This window comes from Rhineura floridana, chromosome 1 (genome assembly GCF_030035675.1).
Source record: "Rhineura floridana isolate rRhiFlo1 chromosome 1, rRhiFlo1.hap2, whole genome shotgun sequence".
Taxonomy (NCBI): domain Eukaryota; kingdom Metazoa; phylum Chordata; class Lepidosauria; order Squamata; family Rhineuridae; genus Rhineura; species Rhineura floridana.
The window spans coordinates 142,120,721-142,146,402 of record NC_084480.1 but is presented as its reverse complement, the minus strand read 5'-3'; the positions used below and the strand labels follow the sequence as shown (position 1 = coordinate 142,146,402).

The window sequence follows — 25,682 nt, the reverse complement described above, 5'->3', positions numbered from 1 at the left end:
AGCTAATTGGCCCACAAGGAGAGAAGCAGCCGCCAACGGAAGGAAATCAGAACGGGAGAATGAGCTCACCTACGCGTTTGCAAGCGCCCAACGGGTCTTGCTCCCATGGGAGTGCGGATCTGGTTGTCGCCTTAGGTTGCAGTCCACTTACCTGGGAAGAAATAAGCCCCATAAATTCAGTAGGACATCCTTTTTATTTATTTATTTATTTATTAGATTTATATCCCGCCCTTCCTCCCAGTAAGATCCAGGGCGGCAGGCATGGTTAGGATTGCCCTGTAAGGCTGCTGCTATACCGTCAGTGGCAATTCAGCAGCTCAACAGCGTGCGGGTCAGATTGCGAGTCGCTCCCTGAGAGTGCACGTCGGATAAAGTGATCTTGCTGGAAACCTTGGCATCGGTGGGTGGGTGTACAGTCCGTCTGCCCTCAAAAAGTCGTTTTTACAAGGTGTATATCTCCTTTGAGAGTTCACGCACCACCTGCTTCGTAAAATGTACACTTCTTGGGAACATAGAAAGCTGCCTTCTTCCAAGTGAGACCATCAATCCACTTAACCCAATGTTGTCCAAGGGTGCACAGAAGGCTCACCGGGCTCTACTGGTAGATCTCTTGAAACAGATCAGCAAGGATTTCTTGCTTCCCATTGTTTCACAGTAGCAACAACAATAAAAGGACTATTCCCCCCCACACACACAAATATACTACTGAAATGAAGAGGGGAAGTTAACTAGAAGTCTTTGGAAGGGCTGTGATATTAAACAAACTCCTGTGTTCAGAATTCTTTCTAAGTGTATTGCACTAAGCTCTGCTTGATGAATCTTAGGGTTCTAGCAAAAACAACATAAAAAACAAAGCAACTCCGGGGGTTTACACAGGACAATTTCCCAGTCTAGGAGATATCAGGGACTGGAGCTGAGACTTTCTCCATGCAAAGGGTGTGCTCTACCACTGAACTACAGCACTTTGATAGTTCAGTAAATAGTGTTGCCAAATCTTAAAGGACGAGCTGATCCTCAGGTTATGTATTTATTAGGAAAGGCCAATAACATTAGATGTCATGTCAATGCCTTCACACTCTCTACACCATATTCTTAGATACTGTTGCTGCATCGCTTATTATGCCCATCTTTATAGATCTGTAAATCCCCCTCCTCCCAAAAAACTGTTAATGAGCTTCCATATCAGTGGTGACTATAGATGCAGAACAGGTTGTTTTTATTTAGTGGATTTTCTACGGTAACGGGAAATCTGGATTGAATTGGGGGGAAAGTATGAGCTGTCAGTTTGATGCAAACAATATCATGTGGACACTGAAACACGTCTGTGCATTAGCAGCATAGATTCCACAATAAACTCCTGTCTGGAAGCACCCAAAGTCAGTTCATGCAGAGTGCCAATGAGTGCCCATGAGGTTTATCAGGCTGCATCACTGTTCCTATGTGAATTGAGGACACCTGGAATACAGCAAACCTCCCCTGTGACTGCATTGGAGATATTGGTAGTGGTGGGTAAACTGTAAATGAACCTTACCCACCAACGTTTCACTGAGGAATTGCCCTAGGGTTCTGTGGAACACTCTTTGAAAACCACTGCATAATAGTTTGGAACCAGGTGGTTAGGTCTGACTCCCAACCATTGGGTCATTATCATCCTCTGCCTCCCTTATCTCCCATAATTAATTCCCAGAGCTTGGAAAAGTTACTTTTTTGAACTACAACTCCCATCAGCCCAATCCAGTGGCCATGCTGGCTGGGGCTGATGGGAGTTGTAGTTTTAAAAAGTAATTTTTCCAAGCTCTGTAATAATTCCACAATTTCTATGCTTTATTATTAATGAAAAACAGTACATGACCTCAGATCATTTGGAGCCAGATGCCTGAGCTACAAACTACACTTCCCAGGATTCTTTGGGGGAAGCCATAACTATTTAAAGTGGTATGATACAAATGTAAGATGCAGATAGGGACCTACTTCTAAAGACATATGACAAGCCCTGCTGGTTCAGACCAAAGGTTTGTCTAGTCCAGCGTCCTATCTAGCATGCAAACAAACAGGAAATGAAAGCAAGAGCCTTTTTCAGCTGTTAATCCGCAGCAACTAGTATTCAGACTCTGAATTTCAGAGGCAGGGTGACGCTGAATCTGAAGGTTCCATGTTCAAAAGCAATACTATATAAATCTCTCGAGTTACTATTAGAATTAAGTCTCCTGCCCCTGTAATTCCAGAGGTGGCAGTGGGGGAAGCCAACCGTATAGACATTCGTCGCTTAGCAATAAGCCCCAGAAACCAGAACATAAAATGGTTCGCCTCCAAATCCAGTAATACTTTTTTTAAAAAACACGAAGCATTCCGTAGCTCGTTCCAAATACCACCACAACTTCTGAACTGGCATCATCAAATTTGTGAACTACAACGCCCAGAATGCACCTGGCTAGTTCGTGCTAGTGACGTTAGAGGGAAGTCTCGCATGGGGATGCCTAATCGTATGTACTATGAAGTGAAGTAACGTCCTCACGGAAACGGCTTAGACCAAGGTAGATTTAATGTAATGTATCTGCCCTATTTTTGCAGTCAGATGGACTCTGAAGAATCCTTTTAGTAGGAGAATAGAGAAGAGATGCCTATTTAATATCTTGTTATTCAGTTTCCGAGAGAGGTGAGTAACAAACGTTCAGACTTTACGATAATTACTGATGATTGAATGGCAATAACTTCGTTAGCGATTTGGGTGTTGGTTGTATGAGAGTTAGCTACAGGTGTGAATAAAGCCGCTTTTATTTTACGTCGCCAAAACAGTCCCATTTGAGACGTTATATGGGGGGAGGAGGGGAAAGAAGGGTCGTGTGCCCCTGGTGGGGGGGAGGAGGAGGAGGACATGTTTGAGGTGTATAAGATTGCGCATGATGTGGAGAAAGTGGACAGATATTAGTGTTTTTTTCCCCTGTCTCCAAATACTAGGATCCAGGGTTATCCAATGAAGCTGAAGAAAGTACTTCTTCACATAGTGCATAGTTAAACTATAGAATTTGACCCAACAAGAGGTAGTGATGGCTACCACCTTGGATGGCTTTAAAAGAGGATTAGATATATTCATGGAGGATAATCAATGGCAACTAGCTGAACGACAGTTGCTGGGAATCATAAGTGGGGAGAGGGCTGGTGGACTCAGGCCCTGCTTGCTGGCTTCCCATAGGTGCCTGGATGATCATTCACTGTGAGAAAAGGATGCTGGACTAGATGAGCCTTTGGTCTGATCCAGCAGGGCAGTTCTTATATACATGCGGTGGCTCTTTCAGTGCAGCTGATAATGCAGAAAAGCAGATTTCCTTTTTTTTTTTTTTCAATAATTTTTATTCAGATTTTCATAAAACATACAAGACGAAATCATAAAACATTCAAAGACAAAAAACAAAATCAAAAATAGTTAAACAAAAAGAAAAAAAGAAAAAAAAAACAAAAATAAAAAATAAAGAGTAAAATATTGACTTCCCATTTGTCAAAGATCAAATCAGTTATAAGTCTATAATATATAACAATCCTGTCTCTTAAGTCATATTATAAAATCACTTTCCTCCAGTAGTTATCTTACTTAATCATCAAATCTCATAAACATTACTTTATTCTTTCCACAAAAAGTCAAAGAGAGGTTTCAATTCTTTAAGAAATATATCTATCAATTTTTTTTTCCAGATAAGCATATCGATTAATCCATCTCATTACTAATTATGATAATCTTATTGTCATAACCATAGTCAAAATAAACATTTCAATTAATCCATCACATCAGAATCTGTTAGGTTCAGTAATTTCAGTAGCCATTGTTCTATTATCCCTATTAGTTCCATTTTCCATCTTCCATCTTCAGTAGTCTTGTTAAGTCCAGTAATTTCAGTATCCAATCTTCCATTATCAGTATTCCATAATAATCTTGCTGTCAAAGCCATAGTCATATAGTAAGAGTCTGATGGGAATTACCTCTATCCCAAATATTTTCTTGCCATCCATTCTGAATAGGTTGCTGAAATACTGCTGTAAAATCATATCTCTGTTCTTTTTTTCAAAATACACTGGGTCATCTCTTGAAAGTTTTTCCATTGTCACATGGCTGCAATTAATTCCATAGATTTTCTCTATATTGGGCTCCATCACATCATTCCAGTCCAGAAGATTATCCATGCCATTGATAACTTTATCTCTAGAATCTTCATTAATTTCTTCAGAGATAACATTGAGTTCCAAACAATAGATTTTATTTCTAAAGTCCATAGACTCCAAATCTTGTTCCTGTTCCACGTTTGTTCCAATCTCCGGGATCTCCTCTCTCACAGGGACCCCTGTTCCAGTCTCCAGGGTCTCCTCTCTCACAGGGACCCCTGTTCCAGTCTCCAGGGTCTCCTCTCTCACAAGGACCCCTATGTCTTTAATCTCCTGTGTCTCCAAACAATAGATTTTGTTTCTAAAGTCCATAGACTCCAAATCTTTTTCCTGTTCCACGTTTGTTCCAATCTCCGGGGTCTCCTCTCTCACAGGGACCCCTTCCAGGGTCACCTCTCTCACAGGGACCCCTATATCTTTAATCTCCTGCTTCATTTTACTCAATTCAATTTTCAGCTCCTTACAACCCTGTCGCAGGTTTTGTTTCGTTATCTCAATCTCATCCATTATTTTCTGAAACATAGTTATTTCCAGATTCTCAGCCACTTTCTTAATTGCCATTTTAAAAGAAAAATATAGGAAAACCACTTCTTATTTCAGCAACAATTGGGTTAATACTCCAAACTTGGTGACATCACAGTATAAACAGAGCAGACAGCCTTATCTCTCCATGCTTAAGTAAACAAAATGCAGTTCCCAGGATCGAAACAATTAATGGCGGTCGTCAGGAAACAGATTCGTCAAAATAAAATAGACCAAAAAGAGAGTAGTCTCAGACAATATAATATTCTTCAAAATAAAAATCTGGAATAGAAATCCCTCTTCTGTGTATATCTTTAGAATGCAAATCCAGGACAGCTTTTTGCAACAAAAACAGAGATAAGCTATTAATTAGTGAGTAGCAGAGAGAAGTTATGGCTCCCCAGTGAGATGTCAAAAACCGATCAATCTGGCAAATCTCTTTTAAACAGCAACAATTTAAGTCAAGTAAAAGAAAAATATAGAAAGAAGGGTGCTTGCCTGTTAGTGCGTTCTCTCTTAGAAGATAAGATGAACGTTCGCTTTATCAGATAGAGCTTGTTGTTGAAAATCCGTCCCACCTTCGTCGGCTGGACCTCGTCCCATAAATTAATGAGATCTGGTCGTCCCAACAAAAATAGGCTTTGAGGTTAATCTCTTCGTTTCTCCCTACCCGGGAGAAGTTTAATCAGTCAAAAAAAAAAAAAAAAAAACTGACTGATATATCTGAATAAGCTTCTTTTGAGGCAGGAGCCCGTCTCAAAAGCAGGCACAGGCTAAGTCACCCTTCCCGGAAGTCCCCAGAAAAGCAGATTTCCTGATCATGCAAAAATCAAACAAATAAACCGACAAACCTGCATGTGTGCAATTGTATGTGAAAATGCTCCTTTAAGACCTCAAGGGGTTTGCAGCACCACCCCTCATATATTCCCAAATTTGCGAAGGGTGACGAGGATAGCATTCACTGACCATCCTTGCTGGCTGTGGGTTGTATTCAGCGTAGTGCTAAGGAGATGGTTGGGTTAGTGCAAGCATTTCTCCTCACCCAATGGAACAATCTCCTCTCTCCAAGCTCCCCCCCCCCGATGCTCTGGGAGTTCTCCTGACACCCCCCAGAGCAGATTTGGAGAGTATATTGGGGCCCGTGGGGGGGAAGTCCCATTGTGCTAGCAGGAATCCTTGTGCTGACTCGTGTTAGTGCAGCAAGTTAGCTGAATATGGCATTGAGTATTTAGCATTGGTGTGAAAGGACTATGCACATGGAGGGCTCCATGCAGGGACATACGGTCCATGAAATGATTTCTGACATGAAGTGATTTTGAATACTAGCTGTATTTTGAGTACATTGTATGTGCATAAGGATGTTATAAAGCCGTATGAAGTCATTTGGTTATTATTGTACATTTTGTTGGTTAATAGCCACAAGTTATATTTTGGAATAGTCTTTAATTCTTACATATATGTTTAAGAAATACACTGTGTCCAATTAGACCTTGACTTCACATGTTTATCTGTATTTGGTAATTGGTCAGGGATTATACTCCCTATATCAGGCTTATTTACTCAGGAACCCTACACACATACATGTGTACATCCCATTTGCACTGACACAGAACATGTGGCCAGTGAAGGGTGTGGCTAGCAGGCATGTTGGCCAGCAGGGGGGGGCGTCATCTTGTGCCCTTCACACATTTATGAAGGGGTTGGTTGAGAAGGATTATAAGAGTGCATGGAGGTCAGGTCCTTCATGGACAATAAGGCTATCAGTGGCTGCTAGCCATGGTGGCTATGTTTTGCCTCCGCAGTTGGAGGCAGTATGCTTCTGAGTACTAGTTGCTGGAAACTGCAGGAGGAGAGAGTGCTGTTGTGCTTGCTTGTGGGTTTCCCATTGACATCTGGTTGGCCACTGTGAGAACAGTATGCTGGACTGGATGGGCCATTGACCTGATCCAGCATTCTCTTTTTATGTTCTTATACAATGTCTGAAAAGGGCTAGCTATCCTGAGAACACATAATGTGCATGTTAAGGCTGGACCATGCATGCGTGCATAATACTTACTCCATACTTCATGACTTGCTGCTGGCATAACTAAACAAAAATGCCTCTGAAGTGATACATAAGTTCCTGTCTGTGGTGTTTAACCTGTCATGGTGCATTCCGACATGAAAACAATCACATAGGCCCTCTTCAGATGTTCCTACCGTCTCTCTCACAAATGTTCAGTGAATGAGTGCATGCTACACAAGGAACTGCAAGTGGGGAGAGTGCTCTTGCGCTCAGGTCCTGCATGTGGGCTTCCCATAGTCATCTGGTTGGTCACTGTAAGAACAGGGTGGTGGACTGAGATTGCTTTGGACTGATCCAGCGGGGCTGTTCTTATATTCTTAAGCTGAGCTAGATGACCCAATGGTCTGATTTAGTATCAGACAGCTTCACACTCTCAAATGCTGTGAAGATCCATGAGTTGATTTCGTATCTAAGAGCACCTGTTGCATTGCTCACCACATTTTATACTTAGTTGCCAAATACTGCAATGTGATTATATTTTTATGTGCATTATGTTAAACACGTGAGTGTGCAGATGTGCATTTCATATAACCGCACTAGATTTTTTTTGAGCGAATGTCGTGTAAAATCTTCGAAGGAGATTCCTGAGGCCTAGCTTGTCTATGGGGCCCATCTTCCCCTTACGGCAACTCAGCACTTCCTGGTTGCTGTAGCAGACACAAAGTGTGGACAAGAATGCAGAGGCCTCTGGGGCATTCTCAAATTCATTACTGCTTTGGTAGCAAACTTGACAGGAGGGCTGACTTTTGCCCTATCAAGTTAAAATTTGTGGTTCAGCATTTAACATCATATTCACCTTTCGCCCCCCAGCCCCCACAAATTAGCCTGCAAGGGCATATCAAAATGATGACCCAACCTGAGTATGAGACTGAGAAAAGCAACTGTGAAAGCCAGCAGAATCAACTGCAGAACCGTGGGGCTGCTTGCCAGGAAGAGAAAGATGGAGAAAACCCCTGGGATACCTTTTGGCTTCTGCAGATTGATGTGGGTTGTGAAAGCCCAAGGAACCAGCTTACAGAAAACGAGACTTGGTGTTCGGTATGTACTGTGTAAATGATGGTCCTACATTTTGGAAATAAGTGCATAATGTGGTCACAATAATCCATGTGAAAAGTAGCTGCTGCTAATATAAGCCCAGCCACATGGTGTGAGTCTCAGCATTGATTGTTGGCAATTAATTTTTAACAAAGGTGATATTTTGCTTTAAGAAGGACTGAAAGGCTGGCAACATTGGCTCTGCCGGCTGGCTGGGCGAGACATAAGGGGCTCTTTAATCCATTGTGTGGTGTAGTGTGTAGTGTGGTGTAGTTGTTAGAGTGTTGGATCAGGACTAGGGAGATCCAGGTTCAAAGCCCCACTCAGCTAATAAGCTCATTGGGTGACCTTGGGCATCCTCATTTCTCAGCCCAACCTACCTCACAGGGTTGTTGTGAGGATAAACCAGAGGACACGAGAACCATGTACATTGCTGTGACCTCCTTGGAGGAAATCTGAGATATAAGGGTAGTATTAGCAATAATTAACCCCTTCCATCCCAGTGTGAACTGCAATTGAGGGTCTTGCATATTTTCCACTTTACGCTTCTCAGCTGCTGACTGACTCCCTTGTGTGTGAGCCAAGATGGCATAAAATAGGAGGAACGGTGGTGAATAAGTAGGGAAGAGCTCTATCAAAACTCCTGTTGTTGTTTACAGTGTGGAGGAGTGGATTAAAAGAGCCAAAGACCTTATATATATATATATATAAGACCTTACATATACTTATATATACTTATATATATATATATATATATATATATATATATATACACATATAAAGACCTTATATGTACATAGGTAGAGAAATATATATATATATATATATATATATATATATATAGTTTTTCTCTACCTATGTAAGTGCAGCTCTTTTAAGAGTGGTGCAACATGTGTGCCTATGTAAAAATGATTACTTCTGAGTTATGACAGGGGCTGCAAGCCTTGACGCAAGGAGAACCAGCAAGGTAAATAGATGATCTACTCAGCTGATGTGCATGGATGGAATTGTTTGTTGGTGTGTTATTTTTAAATGAGTGGGCAAAGTCTGGGAATTTTTAAAAGCACACCCACACAATTTCCAATTCTGACAAGATAGTTGTGTTGATTACTATTGAATGATCTCCCCTCCTCCCGAGTACTTTTAGACTTTTTTCTTTTTTCTCTTTGGTAAGAGAAATGTTTTAAGGAAACAGAGGCACTGGGAGAAGATCATTTCGGCGAAAAAGAGGAGAAGAAAACTTGAGAGAGAGCGGCGTAAAGCTAAGCCCACTGAAGGAAAAGGTACAAGCCAGGTTAAATCTTCTCTCTTGAGGGCCCTAGACCATGGTTTTCAGACCGTGTTGCAGGGAGCTGTGGGGTTTGGTGGAAGCCGATCAGGGGTTCTTCAGTGAAAAGATTGGCAGTGGATTGCTGTAAACTGCCCAGAGAGCTTCGGCTATGGGGTGGTATATAAATGTAATAAATAGATAGATAAGCCTCCCTGGAAGACAGCGCTTAGTGGTGGAGCATTGGCTTTGCGTGCAGAAGGTTCAATCCCTGGCATCTCCAGGTGGGGCTGGAAAGATGCCTGCCTGAAATCCTGGAGAGCCACTGTTGGTCAGTACAGTACTAAGCTAGATGATCTGACTCTAGATAAGGTGGCTTCCTATGCTCCTCCCATCACTAGCCTTCTCCTCCAGTACACAAGAGAGTATGGGGTCTGTTTTGGGACACACTTTCAGTTCACGTAGGATAACACAGCTCAACAGGCCTGTCTGTTGCTCCACGTGAGCTGAATTATGCCCTGGGAGATGTCCCCACATGGGCCGTGGTTCTTTGGCAGAAAAAGTCAAATGTGGAGAGGTTTCTCTGAAGCTAACAAGTGTGAGAACTGCTGTCCTAAGATAGAGATGCTTGATTCATAGATTTTCCTACTTTATTCTCTTAAAAGCATCCTCCTTAAGACTTTCACTCAGAAATCAATTTATTTTCACTGTGCATATATATAGATAGATTTAGACATGGAATCCAAGATTGAAGCAATCAAACAGGATGCAACAGCTTCAGTTCTCTGAGTGGCCTTGTAGGCATTCAAAACATTCAAATAAATGGAGTGCGTTTATGTATCTTGCATGGGCACCTGTTTGCTAAGATCGTTATTCATGTCTGAATATGAACCATAATATTAATTCCTGCCAAACTCTGCTGTTGTAGAAAATAACTTGGTGCCTAGAAGGTTAATATATAGAAGAGTAATCCCACTGACTTCATTTAGATAGCCTCTCTGGTAGGGAGATTTTGACCTGTGAGAACGTTCAAATAATTCATCGTCCAAGTGCGTTTTAACAGGGCGCAGTCTTATCAAGACCCATATCATGTGCCACTGTCACCTCTGGCTTTTTTGTGACTGTCCGGATATCCTCTTTCCTTCCTCTGTCTTCTACAATTCCTGTTTTTGTCTGTGTTTCAGGTGCTGTTCCCCAGCTCAGCAAGCGGGATTTAAAAGTGATTAGAAAAGAGCGCCTTCTGGAGGCCAAGGAAACAGGCCCTCGGCTGTGTATCGATTTGAGCATGACCAGTCACATGACTTATAAGGTAGTGGTAGTGGATGCTCACCACCTATTTTTTTAAATGGCTGACTTGGGGGGTATTGTAGACCTCTGCTCTTTGGTTGAGCAGCACCTGTTGAACTTATAATAGGCCACTTACAAGGATGTGTTCAACAGCATCACTTGGTGTACTTTTTGATGAGTTGTACCACATAGAACTGATGGGGGCTGGGGAAGGAGGACTGAATGTTTGAATTCCTCCTCATGTTAAACTACAACCAAAACTAGGATGTTAGGCAGGAGTTTTCTCCCTGCCACGCTAGTTTTGTATGTGCAAGAAGATTTGTTTTAATGCACAGGATCGTGCAACCATTCCTCCCACCCCCGCAGTGTGAAATAGTACAGTCCTGTAAGAGATCACATGGTGCTGTTGCTCTCTGAGTTCTGTAGACAGAAGAACCGTGGAGCCCTACTCCTTTTGGAACTCCCAAGCCTTTACATGACTGCTATCCAGCTTCACTTCCTTAGCCCATCTGACTATGTGTGATCACTGTTCCACTGCTTAGCCCTCTTTCATTGGAGGACACAAAGAGTAGTGGGTTCTTGCACACCATTGAGGAGGGGTTTGTACATTACACCTCTTGGAATGGGTGGGAAGTTGCATGGAAAAAGTGTTGCTTATTGACCACTAGGGATTGAATGATCTGTCAATTTCTCATTTTTCTAATATTAATTTTGGTTCTCCACATTTCTGCTGCAATTGGCAATTTTTAAAAAAAAAATCCTCTTGAAAATTCTTCAGTATTTTAGTGTGAATTTCTCCTAATAAATATATTTTTGTATGCACTTTTGACTAATGTACCCTTTTTTTGCAAGCAATTTGTCCTAATACAATGCATTTTTGTATGTTATTTTCACCAATATATTCATTTTGTGCACGTTCCTCTAATAGATGCATTTTTGCAAACATTGCTTGGTTGGCGAACTGCATCGCAAAATTGGATAAGTGTGAATTTTGAAGGATGACTTGTGCTTTGGTTCTCATATTGTTTTGGAAATTGCAAATCAATAAATTCAGCTTTAAATGCAAACTGAATTGAATTTCTTCCCCTGTAGAAATTTCTCCCCTTGAATTTCTCCCACTGGAAGGCAGTGGAAGCTCTATATATTAAATTTTAGCAGGACAGTGGCACCGGGGGAAGCACAAATTTGTATTGATGGGCCTGTTTTACCAAGTACTAGCATCCCAGTCTGCATCTGTGTTGGAATTGCTTTTTTATATGTTCTTAAACCTTCTTTTTAAAGTGTTTTTAATCTTAGAAGATGTTTTGGAAGCTTTTTTTTAAGAAACATTTTTAAAGATGCTTTGTTTTAATGTGTTTTAAAGTTTGTTTTCATAATGTTTTAAAGGTTTTAGTGTTTTTGTTTGCCGCCCTGGGCTCCTGCTGGGAGGAAGGGTGGGATATAAATCAAATAATAAATAAATCAAATAATAAGTACTAGACAAGAGCTGGTATGGGGTAGTGCCTAGTTGAGATCAAGAGCTTTGTTGAGTTTAACAGCATTCATTGATCTGTACTGAGTGTATTGTGTCACTCAGCCATTGTGGAAAGTACTTGGATCAGAGTGTGCTAGGGCTAGAAGGCCATTTTTTTTCTCAGCTGCTTTCTTGTCTTGTCTTTTTTCTTCAAAGGAAACAAGCCGGCTTGCCGCTCAGATAAGGCGGCTCTATGGGTCAAACAAGAAAGCTCAAAAGCCCTTTTGGATCTATCTTACTGGGTTTGAGAAAAACAGCCCAATTTATGAAGCATGCCTGAGGATGAATGATGGATTTACCAATTACCTGGTTAGTATATCTCCCCCACAGATCAGTGACATTTTGAAATGCAAACAAAGCCATTTCTTGCTGGAGTTGCTTTGCTCACTGCAAGCTTAAAAACACAGCTTCACCATCTTTCCCCATAACACTGTATATATAACAATCTGCTTATTAAAGAGACGATGCAGCAGCAGTAATATGTCATGGGTGATATTTCTGTCCCATAGACTACAACCCTGTGCATGCTAACAATGGTATAACCCCCAGATTAATTGGTGGGACATTTCTGATTATGCCACTATGCCACACTGGCTCTCTTAAATGTGCATAGAATTGCACAATTGTCTTCTTATAGTGCAGCAAAACCAGCCCATTCAGGGTCATGCTTTTTGCCTTACTACAGTAAGACAGTGAAGAACCATTGGGGAAAGGGCTAAAGCTCTGTGGTCAAGCATATGAAAGGTCCCAGGTCCGATCCCTAGCTTCTCTACCTGTATCTGTAAACCGGGAGAGCTGCTGCCAGTCAGTGTGGGCAATATTGAGCTAGATGAACCAATGGACTATCGCGGTATAAGAAAGCTTCTTTTCTTGTCCCCAAGGATTAATTATAGTCCAAATGTGTTGGACATGCTTCATAAAGGGGAAAATACTTTCTAGCACCAAGTTCTGGCCTGTAGCAGTGCCTCTCCAGCGCTTCCAACGGAGGGCTCTCCTAGCCTTGTCTGGAGATGCCGGGAATTGAACTAGGGACCTTCTACATGCAAAGCAGAGGGTTTGCCACTGAGCGATGGACCTTCCCTCCTCTGGAAGCCTGCTTGGTTTCAATGCTGAGCACAGAGAAGGTGGACCACTCCATCCCTCTGCTGCCCGCCTGCTCACTTGTCCGTGTGGCATTTCTTGTTTCCTGTGGCTGTCGGGCAGGTGCTGAAATGCAAAGCCAAGTTGACAGTTCAGGAATTGAGCAGCCAAACCATGTGGCAGAGCCGCTACAAATCGCGCAGGCGGTGTGAATGTATAGTATAGCTGGGAAGAAGCAGGAGGGCCTCTGGGTCTGGTTATGCCTGTCCCGAGCCTGACCACTTGAAGCTCCCTCTCCTTTGTTGTACTGCTGCCTACACCCCAGCTCAACAGACAAACCAACCGAAGACTTCAGTGGGACCAGGACCTGTGTGCGTGAGAACTGTTTTGTGTACAAAATATGCACTAAAAAGCACTACCTTATTATTTGGACTTGCTACATAGAAAAAAAAGTGACTTCCGCTGGCTTAACAAAGAAAAAATATAATAAAAACAGTATGCCAATTAATCTCCTATCGTAGAAATGGAAGTTATGAGAATTCTCTTGTAAAATCAGTCCAAAGGTCCCTCCAGTCCAGCATCGTGCTTCCGACAGTGATCAACCAAATGCACCTGGAGGGCATTTTCCTGTTTGTCCACAGGATCTGGGATTCACGGTTGCACGGCTTCTTAAGTATCGGGGTCAATAGCCATTGACAGACATCTTCCTACCTAAATTTCTCAAGTCCATTTTTTAAAAAAAGACTAATGATCTCACACCTGCTTGGGTGCAAAAATTCAAAGGCACAAATCTGGGGCTGTCTACACACTATTTGCTAATAGGCATTCAGTGCAGGACGCAGACACATTTTTGGGATGCTGTATGCTCGACATCATCCCCACATGGTCCCTTTCCCACACTGTTGATCCAAACCACTTTTTGCTGAAATGGCTATAATCCATTTTGCCCCAGAATGCTCTTGTCATGCACTTGCTGCACAAATGTGTACACAGAGAGTGCTTCCTTAGGTGAGCTGGAACTTTGGACGTCGCAGGGCTGTTCCTTTCCCCACTCATTTCAGTGCCTGTTCACCAGAGTTTGGGGAAAGAGACAGCGGTGGAAAGAATTTCAGTGAAGATCAAGAAATCAGGAGGGGAAAAACCACTGAATTTTGAGATAATCCTGGAAATGCTCTAACTTTTTAGAGTTGCTTAAAGTTGTGGATAACTGCTAATGCCATTCTCTGGATATGTATTTGCCAGTTTGATTGGGAGAGTGTTTGTTTAGCAGGCCTTGGAAAAATAAATACGCTTTGGCTTAAATTGGATCAGAAATGGCCTTTTGTGTTTTTTTAAAAATTGCCAGCTTCTGAGTAAAAACGACGAGAGGTTTATAACAATGGCTTTGTGCGACAATCAAATCTGCCCCCTTTTCTACATGTACACTCGGTCCTGTCTAGATGTCTTTCTCCAAAGGTCTTTTAAAAACTTTATTCCTATGTGTCACTATTTTTCAGATGGATGTCACTCCAGAAAGTTATCTTGACGTATTTCCTTTAGAAATGATGGTTTACCTCACTCCAGACTCTGAGAATGGTATGTTGCAACTTTGGTGTGAAAGAGTCCCATTAAATTTTTTGATTATTTTAAATGAACAGTTCTTGCCTTGGGGATTTAGAGCCTTTCTTGAAGTATGCTTCAAGTCATCTTGACCAAACTTGCCCTCGGCCAGCATAGCTTTTGCTTGTGTTATGCTCTGATTTTCAACATTTGCACATACAGCACCATTGCAACATCCTCTTAAATTCTCAGCATAATACTAAGTTTTGTGATATAGCGCTGGACAAGCCACCCATTTGTCCCATCCTAAGCAACAAGTTTTTAGCCCTTAGGAAGAACTTCATTTGCACAATTTGTATCTCAGCACCATTATCTAGGTCTCTGTATTTTCAGATACAGATTTTTCCTAAATTTAAATTCAGCACTGAATACAAGCCCTGCTTTCGGCAGAGATCAGCTCCACTTAGGAGTGGAACCAATTCCAGCAGGGCACACACTTGGTGCCAAATTTAAAAAGTGCTGAATGAAAGCTGCCCCCCCCCCCAGTGAAACAATTGGGAACAAATTCTAAGGCTCTCAATTGTTCCTCTGCTGTCATGGTTTTACATGTCCCACATTTGACATCAGGTGCAGGGCAGGCAGTGTAGGCAAATGGTCTCATGGGCCAAATTAGGATCCCTGGCACGCTTAATTTCCCCTTTGGGCCAGAGGTTTCCCATGCCTGCTTTAGACCAAGCAGTGCACGGATGAACATAGGAGCAGGGTTTTTTTTAAGCTTTTAGGTATTTTATCACATTTTCCAAGTTTACTGTGAAACTAGGAGGGTTAAGATGGAACAATATGTTACTCAACATGAAGCTGCTGCCAAAAACAGCATCCCCATGTTGCATTCTTCTCCGTTTTCACTCTATAAAGTGTTCTCTCCTTCCCCATTTCAATATTATTTGTAGTTCCATGCCCACATTATTGGCTGCTGGCAGGTATTGGGGGGGGCAGGGAAACGCCCCATGTGACGATGTCAGAATACTGGATACGTTACCCTACAAATTACAGAAGGGAAAATTCAAAGTGGGGATGCTTCTTTCAGCAGCAGCTCTGTGTTTCTCAAGATGCAGGAGTGGGGAACCTTGTAGCTCTCCCAGTGTTGCTGGACATCAACTCCCATCATCCTCAACCATTGGTCACGGTGGCTGGGACTGATGAGAGTTGGAGTCCAACAACATCAGGATTTCCGGACCCAGTCATAGTATGTGGAATGTAGTTCTGCTTACAAACCTACCTCTAACAAAAATAAAAATAGAACCTCTGAAATGAAAACAAGTGATACCTTCTGCAGCAAATTGCACACATGCACCTCAAATTTCTGGATCGTGTGATAGCTTACTTGTGGGTAAGAGTACACCAACTTAATGCATCTGGAACAAAACATTTTTGTCTCTCTGTGGTGGTGTTGCCGTTTTGAGGCTGTCATGTAAGTGTCTGCGGTTTTCTTTACATGTGCTCACATCTTTTGCATTCTAGCTCTTGAGGAAGTTGACCTGCGCAAAGTGTATATCCTTGGGGGGCTGGTGGATGAAAGCATTCAAAAGGCAAGTGCATCACATGCATTATAGCTGTGTTTTGACAAAAATCTTTGGATGTTATCAACTTTTTAAATGAATCGTGCTGTGGCTTACGCCAGTGCTTCAGTATTCTGTTTCCTGCAGTGGCAGGTACTGGAAGCTTCAGAAGGAAGGTACCAAACATACTTTGATTAAGCAAAGTGACTAGAAGTGAAAAGCTCCGATACCTTTTTTAAAGAGTTGTCAAGAAGCGGAACTTTCAGCAAGTGCAGGCCTCTCTGTCCGACCCTTGGGACTTTCCCCACGCCACACCCCCTCCAGGCCAAACCCCTCACTGGCCCTGCTCCTTGGCCTCCTCCAGTTCTTTTGCCTGGCCGGAACATACCCTTGGACTGTAATAATGCCTTTAGCTTGCTTGGATGGAGAGCAGCATCTGTATAAACTGCTCGTGATAGCCTGCTGTAGAAAGACAGGAGTCACATCTGTTGTCACACACACCTCTGGCATGTGGTCCCCAAAAGGTTGCCCATGGGGGAATGAGGCCCTCAGGCTGAAAAGAGTTCCTTATGCCTTGACTAAGTGGTTGTTCAGATGCACGGTTGAGTCTTCATTCCTTTTTTGCTGGTGCAAGTAGCCAGGTTCTACCACAGGTGGTCAGAAGAGTGAGTGGGAGGCAGCGCTGAAAGAGTGAGAGCAAGAAGTGAGCTTTTTGTGGGCTGACTGTAGCAGTTATTGAGTCTTTGGGCTGTGTAGCAGTTCATTCATGGGTTCCTGTGGGAACTGGCCCCAAGGGACCATTTGTGAGATTCCTTTTCTTTTTCTTTAAATATGTATCTATAATTTGCATTTGCAGAGACTTACCTTCCAAAGAGCCCAGGAAGAACATCTGCAAACAGCACGGCTGCCAATCCAAGAGTACATGGTAAAACATGTCAATGCAAAGAACTATCATTCTACAACACTGGCAATCAACCAAGGTGAGGCTGTATGATGGAAGTTTCTTGGAGTGTATCTTGTAGGCAATGTTTCCAATTCAATCTGCAGCTGCTGTTAGTTTTGTAAGTGGGAGGGTACCATAAAGAATCTGACAGAGTGACAGATTGAGTGTTGCCACCTCTATTTTTTTTTTTTTAGCTGTACCACCATAATGAAGATGTCTGGTCCAAGTCCCAACAATGGTCTTTCAATGTTTCGTTACGTAGCACCCGGTGGAGGCTGGTCCATTAGGGCAAAAGGGGGACTGCCTCACCAACCTCCACCAGCCCCCCCCCGGCTTGTTACTTACAACCAGTCAGGAGGTGGCTCTGACTGCCATTGGTTGAATCTCCACCTATTGTTGGTCTCTCTGCCTTCCGCCCTACCAGTTCCAGTGGGCACCAGCTACCACTAGAAGCACTCTTTTGTGTAGAATGGGGAAGCTGAGATGAGAAGGGGGAAAGCTAAGATGAAGTAGACATTTTGGTTCAAAATAAAAACTTCCCAGTATGTTAGTACAGCAGAAACAAAAAGCATTCCAGAGCTCTGCTTTGTTTTGGTTTGTAGTTTTCTTACTACCAAAGTACCACCTGCATCTATCATAAAACAAGGGGCATAATTCAGCCAAAGTTAAACTTCAGGAGTTATTGATTTTACTAGGGCAAAATTAGGCACGTACCTAACATTACTATTGAAATCAATGAGTCTTCAAAAGTGCTTACATCAATGCTAATACCACTTGTGAATTTTAAACTGTGATGATTTTGTACAGCTGGCTTGTGCACATCATTGATTTAGATTCAGAGCCCTGGTCCGGAGGGCAGGAGTGTTATAGCACTGACTCTAATTTGTTTATGAGATTGCTTTGTTATAGCAAGCAACTTGATGGATATAGGGCTCCTGAGCTGTCTGCTTCATGGAGCATTAGCTAGATTGCAGCCAACTATGTATTCTAAAGCTCTGCTAGAAACTGGGGTGGCTTCCATAAACATGATTGCGGAGGCTGCTCAATAATAAAAATCTCTGCAATGTCTTGATTGTATCCCACTCTTCTTCCATTTCCTGCTAATCTCTGTACTAATCAAATACATTCCTCTTAGTGTTTGATGCCTTGTCAACTTTCTGTGAGACTAGGAGTTGGGAAGAAGCCCTTAAAGCTGCAGTTTCTCCAGGAAAAGGATATGTCCTTCGAGAGACAGCACTGTGACACAAAGAATCTACGTGCAAAAGGTGGTCATGAGGAGGATGGGTTAGAAGGATGGGTCTCCAATAACCCTCATCTACTGAACTCATCTCCACTTCTGTGGAGCCAATCAGTTGTGGGGCTAATCAGTTGCTTGTTCTTAATGAATCTCTCTTAGGAGAATGGGTGAAAATATTCTAATATCACTATTAACTGTTAGCTGCCAATGGCAAGATCTTCTTTTCTTGAGTGGGATACTCCACTGCCCATAGAACCTTCAGTGTTAACAGGGCCTACATCTAGTGCACATTTTCCAGGATGCCAAAAAACACTTGAGCTTCCCTATAGTAGACACCAACAAGGCCATGTCATGACATGACTGCATGCACATTCAGATCGTGCAAAGCAAGCATGTCAGGGGTAAAGCAGCCCTACCATTATATACATTGAAGCATTACAAATGCAGCATGCTGTGCAAGACAGAATCTATATAAATGTGTCATTGCTGTGGGAAGCTGCAGTCTGAACTTGATTTCTTCATATATATGAAGAATATATATATATGTATGTATAGACAGTTTTGAAAGCAACAAACAGAACTACAGTTGGGAAGGAGGCTTTGCACTGCACATCTCACTCAGCAGACATAAACCTGTTCAGCATTCTGATTTTGAGGAACATGGGAAGCTACCGTCTACCAAGTCAGGCCATTGGTCCATGTACCTCAGTGCTGTCTACACTGACTGGCAGCAGGACTCTTGAATTCAGACAGGGAATCTCACCCAGCCCTAAGTGGAGATGCTGGAGGATTGAATCCGGGGCCTTCTGCATACAAAGCAGATGCTCTACCATGGAGCAATGAGCATTTCTCATACTTTTGTAGGTAAAGTTCTTTGTCTGCTTGATGTGAAAGAAGCAGCTTAGTTTCCAAAGTTTGGTCATCTGACTTGGTCAAACTCTGTATGAGAGGCCTAAGACCTCGTCTTGAAACCGCCTGTTTGCCTGTGGTTGGGTCCATGGACGTGTAATTTCCTTTCGGAATTAAAATGTGTCACTTGGTTCATACCTTTGAAATTCTTATCCTCTCCCCCGCTTTTATGCCGTCTGTTAATGCACGGGAATGATTAAAATAATGTCTAACATAGTGACAGGCAAAGCTGCAGGTGATGCGGATGGTCCTAATGACCATAGAACAGTAGAGTTGGAAGGGGCCTATAAGGCCATCAAGTCTAACTCCCTGCGTAATGCAGGAATCCAAATCAAAGCATTCCCGACAGGTGCCTGTCCAGCTGCCTCTTGAATGCCTCCACTGTCAGAGAGCCCGCTACCTCTCTAGGTAATTGATTCCATTGTCGTATGGCTCTAACAGTTAGGAAGTTTTTCCTGATGTCCAGTTGAAATCTGTCTTCCTGCAACTTGAGCCCGTTATTCTGTGTCCTGCACTCTGGGACGACTGAAAAGAGATCCTCGCCCTCCTCTATGTGACAACCTTTCATGTACTTGAAGAGTGCTATCAGTTCTTAAACCAATTCCCCCTCTGAATGGTCATCTCTGATTGGTCTAGAACAGGCCACAGCTAGCCTATGTCTACAGTGAGTTTATCCTTCCTCTCCCGGTGAGCTTATTTCTGTCTCTTAAAAAGCCAGATGGTGGGGAGATTTAAAGAGGGGCTAGAGTGCTCAGGAAATCATGAGGCAATTTCCTCTTCTGTGCTAGCCTTCAGTGTGGAATCAAATACTGTTTTCTTCAACAAAAATATATTGAAGGTCATCCAGCTCAGACGCATCATGAACCAGGTGGTAAGCAGCTTGCAATGTGGTATTTTTTCAAAAAAATCAATTTTTAATAAATAAATAGCTGATGTCCTTAAAATCAGTACAATTTTATTTTTGACTGTAGTAATTCTTTGTCTGAGGCTCATTTATATACTTCCTTGCCTGTCTGACTGCATATACACCCTACATTTAAAACACATTCATTCCCCTCAAAGATCCTGGGATCTGTAGTTTGTTAAGGGTGCTGGGAAGCGATAGCTCTGTGAGGGGTAAACTACTGTTTCCAGAATTCTTTGGGGGAAGCCATGTGCTTTTCATGTATGGTGTGTGCAGCCTTAATTAAGAGTCTGGATTCTCTAAAATTTCTGGCTTTCCCTCCTGTAAGCTGTTTAATGAGGTTTTCACTAGAGACATAATTTGTTTCTGGTGAATGGCAGCTGTTGGGGTAGCCAATGTAGTGCCCACCAGATATTTTGTTCTGCAATCCCCATCATCCCTAACCATTGATTATGCTGGAATGTCTGAATCCCAAACATTTGGAAGGTATTACACTGATTACCCAGTTTGGGTGGATGCCCGTACCCCTACCTTGATTTCAGATGTTGTGGTTATTGCCAAAGTACCCTACAATTCTGACACCATATTTTTGACAAGGTGGTGTAGTTATTTTAAAACCAAACCATTTCTGATGAGGGCTTACATAGTAGAACTAAGACAACAAAAAAGTTACATGGCAAAACTAACTAGTTTATTGTGGCAGGGACTTTGATAAGGCAACAGCTTAACATCCATATCAGACGCATGACGTAGACAGAGGTGGTACTGGGAGTGCATACACAGGAAGTCTGTCAGATGATCTGCCAACAGATGATACATTGGGGCTGGCTCTTTTAAGCACTACGAGCAGCTTGTGGAAAGGAAACAGGAGTGGTGGGATCATGCTTCTTAGGTAATCGCCATTCGGCGCACTGCATTTATGTAGCTTTCAGAACACTCATTGCTAATGGGATACATTTTGAAAGGAAGTACTTAAGTCCAGTGAGGAGGCACATCCAGAATGAAGCTTCCGGCGCTCCTCATTGTGGCACTGAAGCATGTGCCTAAGGCTGCCTGCACACCACACATCTAAAGCACATTTAAAGTGCATAACTTTCCCCAAAGAATCCTGGGAATGGTAGTTTGTTAAGGTTGCTGGGAATTGTAGCTCTGTGAGGAGTAAGCTACAGTTCCCAGGATTCTTTGAATGAAGCCATGGGTGTAAAGTGCATGGTGTGTAGGCAGCCTGAGTGCACAAAATCATCCCCCTACATTTCTTGTGAGTCATGAGGTTTGCACAGTCAACTTCCTGTACCACTTCATGCCAGCGATGTGCATTGATGGGAGACTAGCACAGACAGCTGGTCAGAGCTGGCTAATCTGTAGATCTTCAGATGTCATTGGATTTCAGTTTCCATCATCCCTGACCATTGACTGTGCTGGCTGGAGCTGATGGGAGCTGGAGTCCTACAACATCTGGAGGGCCACTGCTTAGCCACCCCTGGTTTAGGTAGAGTGACACACCCAGTCAGCTACACTGGAACCACTTGAATTAGATAACGATCAGCCGTGTGTCTTTGGATATCCAGCCCAGTTTGCATTGCTTAAACATCAGGAGCCCAGATTCCCACCCAAGCACACAGACTACGATGTGCTTTCCTTAACCTTAGTAATATTTGTGCAAGTTGGCACACCAAAGCTGTAAGATTAGAAAGTTTTCAATACTTCAAGTCCGGGTGACACACAGTACTCTATCTCAGCTAGCCTTAAAGCATTTATGGGTTAGCGACAAATTGACACTTGATACTGCATGCACAGAGCTGCAGCTGTTATCAGAAAGGGCCCTGAGTCACACAAAAGAGATTAATCTCTTGTATCCTTTACTTACAACATAGGGAAAAAGCAAGTTGTGACATGCACCAAACTATGATTCTATGTGTGATCCTGTCAATTTCAGCTCACTTAAACCATGCACATTAATAAAGAATGAGACCAAACTGTTGAATCACTTGCTTCAGTCTACCTGCTACACATCAGCTGTCTTTATTGGGTGAAGGGTTTTAACAACGGACACTTGGCTAAGTATTTCTCCATCAAGGACAGAGTAGGGTGGAGAGGCTTCTGTACAAGATGCTCTGTCTCATACACAGGGCGATACCCTGAATTGTTGCACAAGGCAGAAGAGGGCTGCCGTGAGGGCAGTATACTGGCACACAAGTAGCTTGACGCTCAAATTGAGATAGCCCTTCTCACAGGCTTGCTTAGCCGCCTGGACAAATTGGTGATAGCTAACCACAACATGCTTCAGATTGACCATGACGTCTTTGTGCCTTCTATTGCAAAGGCCACAGTTTGTGAACTGAAAGCACATTTCTGTCAGCTGGAGAAGGTTCTGGAAGGTCTCCTGAACTGCGTTTTGCATTTCTGAGGAAGGCCCATGTGTTTTGATAACTTTCTGGCAGCTGGATATCAGCCTTTGTGATTCCATGTACAGAGTGTTCTTGTTTTCCAACAAATGGGTAGAACATTTATCCTGAGGGTGCTTTATTTTGCTTCCCCCAAACTGCCTTAAAATGTCTTGTAGGTGTACAATATTATCTAGCAAGTGGCGGAAGTCAAAAGATGAGGCATACATTGTATCCTTTAAATAGCTCAGCATATTGACAGGAGATTCTGGAAGCAACACGTGATTTCTACAGTCTTTGGCGTTACCATTAACATAGTTATGCTCTTGAATGAGTCTTGTGTCATTAAAATCTAAAGACAGTGGGCTTCTTGTTGATGGTGGGGTTGTTAATGGGCCCTCAGGAGTACCACATGCAGCTGGGTTGGCAAACTCTAATTCTGCCTCATTGTCGAGCCCATGGAAACAACTTGTGTAAGTCAACTGGCAACTGCATCTGTCTGTTTTATGTTTTGGTGAGAATACCTTTGTGGCATTCATCAAAGCTGGAGAATATGTGGTATTAGAGCTCATATGTGCCTTAGTATCATCTGTTGGGTTATCTGAATGCAAAAATGATGGATCTGAAGTGCTGTTTTCCTCATTGGGCCCTGCAGATTTACACAGAATGTCAAGCGAAAAGTATTCCAGGCCATCCGAAATGCCAGCTTCCCTCTGCTCTGCCTTCTTTTCTGTAGGAGCAACTAGCGGACTAGTCAGTTTATATTTATAATCCACATGGGAGGTATCTCTGGTAAGGTCTCTCCTCTCTGCCTTCTGGCCACCAGCAAAATCTGGAGATACGCACTTATTCTGAGGAGAAGTCATGACTGACAAATGGCATGTCCCTTGATTTAGGACACCCTCCTTTAAAGAGACCTGATCAACAACTGGGACACTTTGGCCAACAATTCTCTGGTCTTTGTTATCTGTCTGCTGGCACGTTTTACCTACCACTGAGCTATAAGCAAGCCAGGGGAGGTGTGTCACGATCCCTGAAGCACCATCGCCGTTGGAAAGCAGCTCAGTTGCCTTCAAGAAACCCAGCTGTTTTGCATCTTCAGATTTTGGTAAGGAGCCTTCACTCAGCACCTTGCTGGTATCTTCTTGGAGCTGTAAGCCCCCAAGTGCCTGGCTTGGTTCACACAAGGTGGGGTCACCTTTAACTCTTTTCCAGGGACCTTGCACAAGCTGTTCCTCCTCCAGCTTCTCAGTAGGAAGGAGGTCCTGGTCTGAGATTGGAACATAAGGCAATGGTTTGCCTTGGTGGCTGCTCAGAGACGAGGCGGATTTGGTAGAGGTGTGTATTATTTCCTCAATCAATACATAGCTGACACCTGTTTCAGGCAGGGCTTTTGCTGTCCCCATTGTATTCTCTAATATTTTCTCTCCTTCAGCTAAACAGCGTTCCTGAACTCTGCTGGATGTTTCTGTAAGATCTCCTGGTTTTTCTTTATAAGGGGTGTTAAGGTCATCCAGCTGAAAGGAGATTCCCAACCTACTTATACTACTACTCTGGTGGTCAGGCATGCATGAGGAGAAAAAAGAAGCATCATGCTTCACTGTGCAGAAGGAGCTAGGGGTCAAGTCTGAACTCTCCTTACCTCTGACACCCTGGAGGCGAATGGCAGAGACAGGACACACAACTGAATCGGTTACTGACTTTGTTTCTAATGAATCTGGCTCCATCTCAATGAAGTCAGGTGAAGGGGTTGCATTTTTGGCTAACTGGACTATCTGTCTGGCTTCAAGAAGATCAGAATCTCTGTTAGGGCCCCTCAAGGAGGCCACAGCCGGTGAGCAGGAAGGACCTGAAAGGACAGGCTTTTCCCCATAGCACAAATGATCAGTGCCTTCCAGGGACTGAACTGGAGCTTGAGGGAAAGTAACTTGTGAGGTATAATTTGTCTGTAAGAAAGACCTCCTTTTCCTCAGGCTGTTGACACTTTTTGGGTCCTTTTCTGGCGTGTGTTTTGTCCTCCTGCTTTGCCTTGACAGAGTGTCTTCACCTAAACCGCAGCAGGATGGCACCTTCGGAGAGTTGAAACCTTGCAAACTCTGTAGGGATGGACCTCCAGAACCTATAAATAAAGGAAAAGGCTATCAGTGGAAAGGAAGGGTCTTTTTTTTTTAAATGTTCTGTGGATAAATGATCTGTTCCTTTACAACCAGAGATCCAAAAACAAACAGCAAAAGCTCATCACTCTTAACTGCAAGAAGCTTCTTGAGCTCCTGCAAGTGAAAAGTTAGGGACCTTCCTGCCTCCCATCCACCACAAGATGCAGCAAGCATGAGAACTGGGTAGGGGGTTGTGTGTGAACAAAGGGTTGGAAGGCATGAATAAGCTGCAGGAATGGTGTCCCATACAGTGCCCTTCCCAGAAGTTGTTGGACAATTCCTAGTGCGGTGTAGTGGTTAGAGTGTTGAACAAGGACCTGGGAGACCAGAGTTCAATTCCTTGCTTGGCCATGAAGCTCATTGGGTGACCTTGGGCCAGTCACTATCTCCTCAGCCTAACCTACCTCACAGGGTTGTTGTGAGGATAAAATGGGGAAGGGGACAACCATGTTTGTATGCTACCTTGAGCTTCTTGGAGGAAAGGTGGGATATAACTGTAAAGATAAAATAATTTATCCCTGACCATTGGCTAAGCTGTCTGAGGATGATGGGAGTTGTAGTCCCAACAACATCTGGGCACCCAGACTTGAAGAACATTACCACAGTCTGTTGCCTTTCCTTCTCTAGTACTCTGCTGAGTTGCAGAGGTGGGGAGGGGAATGAAATTAAAATATAGTGGCTTCCCTCCCTCCCACATTGAGAATGGATTGGGCCCTTTTTGGTTGGAGAAGGGACAATTTTTTAAAGCTTCCTCCCACTTAAAGTAAAGAACCAAGGAATTAAGCATACATACATTTATTTATTATTTATTTTATTTCAGAACTTATAAACCACTCTACATTCCGAGAATACCTAAGCGGTGTATAGAAACAGAATATAAAACAATACAGATTGTAAAACAATATTAAAATATAAAAAACTCAACAAAAATTAAAAACGGCAGAGATAAAAAAACAGCCCAATTTAGGAAGGTATGGGAGAAACGTTTTCTGACAAACGTCAAAAGCATAACAAAGTTGGGGCTTGTATCCCTTCTAAGGGAAGAGAATTCCAAAGAGCTGGTGCCATAATGCTAAAAGCACATACCCAAGTCACAGCATGCTTTACCGTAGGGGCGTGTGGCACCA

General features: G+C 42.9%; 2 protein-coding genes across 10 annotated transcripts in view; one reads left to right on the top strand and one right to left on the bottom strand.

Moving 5' to 3' along the window:
* Window positions 1-37: 37 nt before the first annotated feature.
* Window positions 38-22,304, top strand: TRMT10B (tRNA methyltransferase 10B). Of its 4 annotated transcripts, none has more exons than XM_061634482.1 (10): window positions 38-179; window positions 2,572-2,656; window positions 7,553-7,780; window positions 8,952-9,060; window positions 10,229-10,353; window positions 12,001-12,153; window positions 14,421-14,499; window positions 15,985-16,052; window positions 16,879-17,002; window positions 18,101-22,301. In XM_061634482.1, exons 3-10 carry the CDS (start codon window positions 7,586-7,588, stop codon window positions 18,205-18,207), a joined length of 960 nt encoding a protein of 319 aa, XP_061490466.1. In that variant the 5' UTR covers window positions 38-179; window positions 2,572-2,656; window positions 7,553-7,585; the 3' UTR covers window positions 18,208-22,301. The 4 variants fall into 4 exon arrangements, with proteins under 4 accessions (XP_061490466.1, XP_061490472.1, XP_061490477.1 ...); XM_061634488.1 differs by lacking the exon at window positions 38-179 and adding an exon at window positions 1,958-2,012; XM_061634493.1 differs by lacking the exons at window positions 38-179; window positions 18,101-22,301 and adding an exon at window positions 17,160-18,074 and having other exon boundaries at window positions 2,278-2,656.
* FRMPD1 (FERM and PDZ domain containing 1) overlaps window positions 20,675-25,682 on the bottom strand; it is a 100,382-nt gene continuing 95,374 nt past the window's right edge. For 5 of the 6 annotated variants that reach the window (XM_061634449.1, XM_061634440.1, XM_061634471.1 and 2 more), the window contains one exon: window positions 20,676-24,518. In XM_061634449.1, coding sequence (XP_061490433.1) covers window positions 22,135-24,518 — 2,384 coding nt within the window. In that variant the 3' untranslated portion in view covers window positions 20,676-22,134. Of the gene's footprint in view, window positions 24,519-25,682 lie in introns of all 6 variants that reach the window. The other variant, XM_061634477.1, reaches the window with a different exon arrangement.